Source organism: Nannobrachium achirus (assembly GCF_963921795.1).
Source record: "Nannobrachium achirus genome assembly, chromosome: 15".
Taxonomy (NCBI): Eukaryota; Metazoa; Chordata; class Actinopteri; order Myctophiformes; family Myctophidae; genus Nannobrachium; species Nannobrachium achirus.
This window is the reverse complement of record NC_137822.1, coordinates 13,856,651-13,860,387: the sequence shown is the minus strand read 5'-3', so window position 1 is coordinate 13,860,387 and position 3,737 is coordinate 13,856,651. Positions and strand designations below refer to the sequence as shown.

The 3,737-nt window shown below is 43.2% G+C and overlaps 1 protein-coding gene across 1 annotated transcript in view; it reads left to right on the top strand.

The window, feature by feature from the left end:
• pappaa (pregnancy-associated plasma protein A, pappalysin 1a) overlaps nucleotides 1–1,611 on the top strand; it is a gene marked incomplete at both ends in the record, with an annotated part of 282,732 nt that extends 281,121 nt beyond the window's left edge. Inside the window, 1 exon segment of the mRNA XM_080743260.1 lies at nucleotides 1,507–1,611. Within this exon segment, the coding sequence (XP_080599386.1) occupies nucleotides 1,507–1,611 (105 nt within the window).
• Between the last annotated feature and the right edge of the window lie 2,126 nt (nucleotides 1,612–3,737).

The following is a 3,737-nucleotide window of genomic DNA, read 5'->3' as shown; positions in this document are numbered from 1 at the left end:
GTTAGCAGAGCATGCGTGATCCGTGAACCGTTGTGCACGATGGCCACGCACAGTCGCACACGCCCACGTTAAAAGCTAAGGACATCGTGGCAGAAAACGACTTAGGACGACTTCTTAATAGCGGTAAATGAGTTAATACAATTGATTATAAAAATAATAATTGATGATTGATTTTAATTAACGTTTAACGATTAAAACATGTACAGTTGTAGCTGGAGTCCATTTTGACTCATTGGGACTGTGACATCAAAGGCTGGGGGCCAATCATTTCACTTTTCTGAGCCTAATTATTCAGAAAGCCCCAGACCACAGAAAATCCACTGAATGTTAAGTTCTGGATGAAATTGAGTTCAGGAAACCAAAAAGAAAAAGAGATGTCGTTTAAGTCAGTGGTTTTCAACTTGTGGGTCGGGACCCCCAGGGGGGTCCCCAAATTATTTTGGGGGGGTCCCCAGATGATGAACTTAATGTGCAACATTGTTTTCTCACTCAATAGTAAACAAACCAACACAAAGTTTAACCGTATAGCACATTTCCTAAAGTGACAATTTAAGGACTTTTTAACTCAATTAGCGCCGATCCCGAGAATACTCGTGAAAAATACTCGAGTAGCACATGCTGCCGATCCCGAGTATACTCGTGAAAAGTACTCTATTACCTGTTGGTGCCGGAAGGTCCTGACACGATCGCCCTCGCCGATTCATCATCATCACGGATCCACGAGCACAAAATAGTAATCCCATAACATTGAGGCAGACGGGGAATCTCATCTTTAATGTCCATTATCTCAAAACAACACTTTTAAAGGGAGGATGGCAGTAGATTCTCGCTTATATAACACATGTTGAAAAGCACCGATCCGCCATTACACAACCACATGTTGACGATGACCGCTTCCTGTGAATGACACGATGACGTCAAACCGGAAGTGTTTACGCTATGGACTTCTGGCCTTCAAAATAAGACAACGGTCGTGGATGCAGCCTGCGGGAGGCACGCTGGACATTTTAATCCGTTAATTTCAGGAACACTAAATGAGTTAATACCTAAAAAATGACAAATTAAACACTGGCCAAATTGTCAAATATTAGAGGCAGAAATTGTGAAAATAGCAGATCTACATGCTCACAATGCATGTAGATCTGCTATTTTCACAATAGAACCGTGTTATACAAAATATAGTGCCTCAACTCTTAGTGCTCATGTATCGGAGGTGATCCGAACTTCCCCGCCAGATTTCGAATCCGGGTCTCCCGCGTGAAAGTCCAATACCTTAACCATTACTCTAAAGATCTATCCCTATGGAATGAGGGCAGATAATAGAATTTTGAGGCTTCAGGCTGGGGCTGCAACTCTCTCTGCCACACTCATCAGGGTGGCGGGGTCCCCAGTTAAAATATGATTCTTTTAGGGGTCGTCGCCTGAAAAGGTTGAGAACCGCTGCTTTAAGTGGTTCGAATTCACATGATTCCATGTGTCTCTTCTCTCTCTCTCTCTCTGTTCCAGGTGATTCCATTCCCCATGTCCTGTGACATACGGAAAGACTGCTCCTGTCGGGATCCCAACGCCGTGGAGAACAGGAAGGAGGAACACGTCCACTCCCTGGGGTGAGCGGCGGCGGGCGGCGGGGGGCTCGGCGGCGGACCTCCCTCTGGGAGGAGGACCCCCACCCCACCACACACCCTCACGGCTCCAACGCAACAACACAGCCAGAGTGACCGAGGCTCCTGCTCCTCCTCCTCCTCCTCACGGCCTCTCTGACTTCCTGCAACATGCTGCTTTAACAGGCATACCTCTCCATCCCATAGTGCAACAACAACATCAACCCCAACCAGCCTCCGACTGCCTCCATCGTCATCCCAAACACTGCTGCGGGGAAAAAAGGATCTCGAGAGAAAAAAAAAAGGAATATCATGGGGTTTCCACTAGAAAACCACCACGTCTCGACTAAAAAGGAAAGTAAAAAAAATAAAAAAAAGCCCTGCAAATGCCATACTTACAAAAAGAAAAGAAAAGAGAGAGAGAGAGAGAAAAAAACCAAACGTCAACATCGAGAAGAAAACAAGAATAAGGGTGGGCGGGGTGAGGGGGAAGAAACATTTTTGGAGTGAAAAAAAAAAAAAAAAAAAAAAAAAAAGGAACAAAATGAAGAAACAAAACCGAGCCTGGATAGCATGCCTTTTGTTAAGTTTTGTGCCAGCCTCAGTGTCCATTTCGGTTGGTTGGCCATGTTCACACAGCGGCTGTTTTGCTCTCATGTCATAGTAAGACGTCATATGTGTGACGTAATTTGAGCAAAATGGTCGGCGTGCGAGTCCAGTCAATTACCATGCCCTGCTGTGGTCTCTGGACTTTCTGTGAAACCAAAGGTAAACGGAAACACGCAAGTGAGAGGAGTCCTATTTTGGTTGTATTTTGGTTTGATACCATGATATGTTAATATAAAGGGGGAAGGGGCGGGTGTATGATAAACTTATGTTGCCAAAAGAGTAGTTCATTATAGGCTCTTCAAAGGCATGTTACAACACCTTTTATAAGTGGAAAGTAATCCATTCCGGGCCGTCACTGGTTTAAAAGGTCTTCATCCCTTGCAGTAGTATGTGTTTCTTCTCATACATTAGTAGAGACTGAGTGAGGATCGAGACAGCCATATTATCACAGACATTCATTCATTCATTAGCATAAAGGTATTCCACCTCAAGACAGAACTACATTTCACCCACTCAGAGGCAGTTTTTCATCTATACTCGACGCACATTTGAATGCAAAAACCAACAAAACATTAGCATGGCTTGTGCTCCTATATTTGCTGCTACTTTGCCATTTTTCCCAGTTCATTATTAACTGATGAGGAGGGCACACCTTGTCTGTCTTGCTGCTTTACCTCTTTTTATTAAGTATTCATTCACACTTGTATGCATATGCATGTACATTAAAGTTTAATACAGAACGCACGCTGGCAACACTGCATCTGAAATGCAGTATAGGAACTTAAAAAAGAATAAGAAAAAAAAACATGGAACCTCACTTTTCAGTCCTATTTAACTCAACTAACAATCCTAGCGAAATGCATTGACCTCGACTTAAAGAATGTGATTAACCAACAGCCTCACTATGAAAAGGGTCGTGAGGGTTATTATTTCAGATTCAAGTCAAACTCCACCTCGCATGAAGCTCGACACGTGTGGAGATACGAATTGAAATGAAATCCCTCTTCAGTCATCAACCGTTTTCATCGAGCACTATATCGTCGTTGTCGGGTGAAAACCTTGTATGTCCAAAACCGTTTGTTTTGCATTTATCATTTTAAAAATGATTTAAACTAGTGAAAACAGCAGATCTACAAGCACACAATGCCTCGCACCGCGAGGCGTTGTGTGCTTGTAGATCAGCTGTTTTCACTACTTGAAGCAGGGCTTTACTTTGCGAAAGAACATACACATTTGAAACTTGGAGATACAAGGTTTCCGCTCGACAACGACGATATATATATATATATATATATATATATATATATATATATAAAGAAATGTTTGAACTGAAATTGAAGTGACCCCAGACCTGTTCAGAATGTAGTCGACGCTTGTCAGATGCCGCCGCGCTTTTCTCCGCTTAATCGCACAGTATTGCACTTCACAAGACACACACGCATAAAGGGCTGGAGATTAATACACACACACACACACACACACACACACACACACACACACACACACACACACACACACACACACACA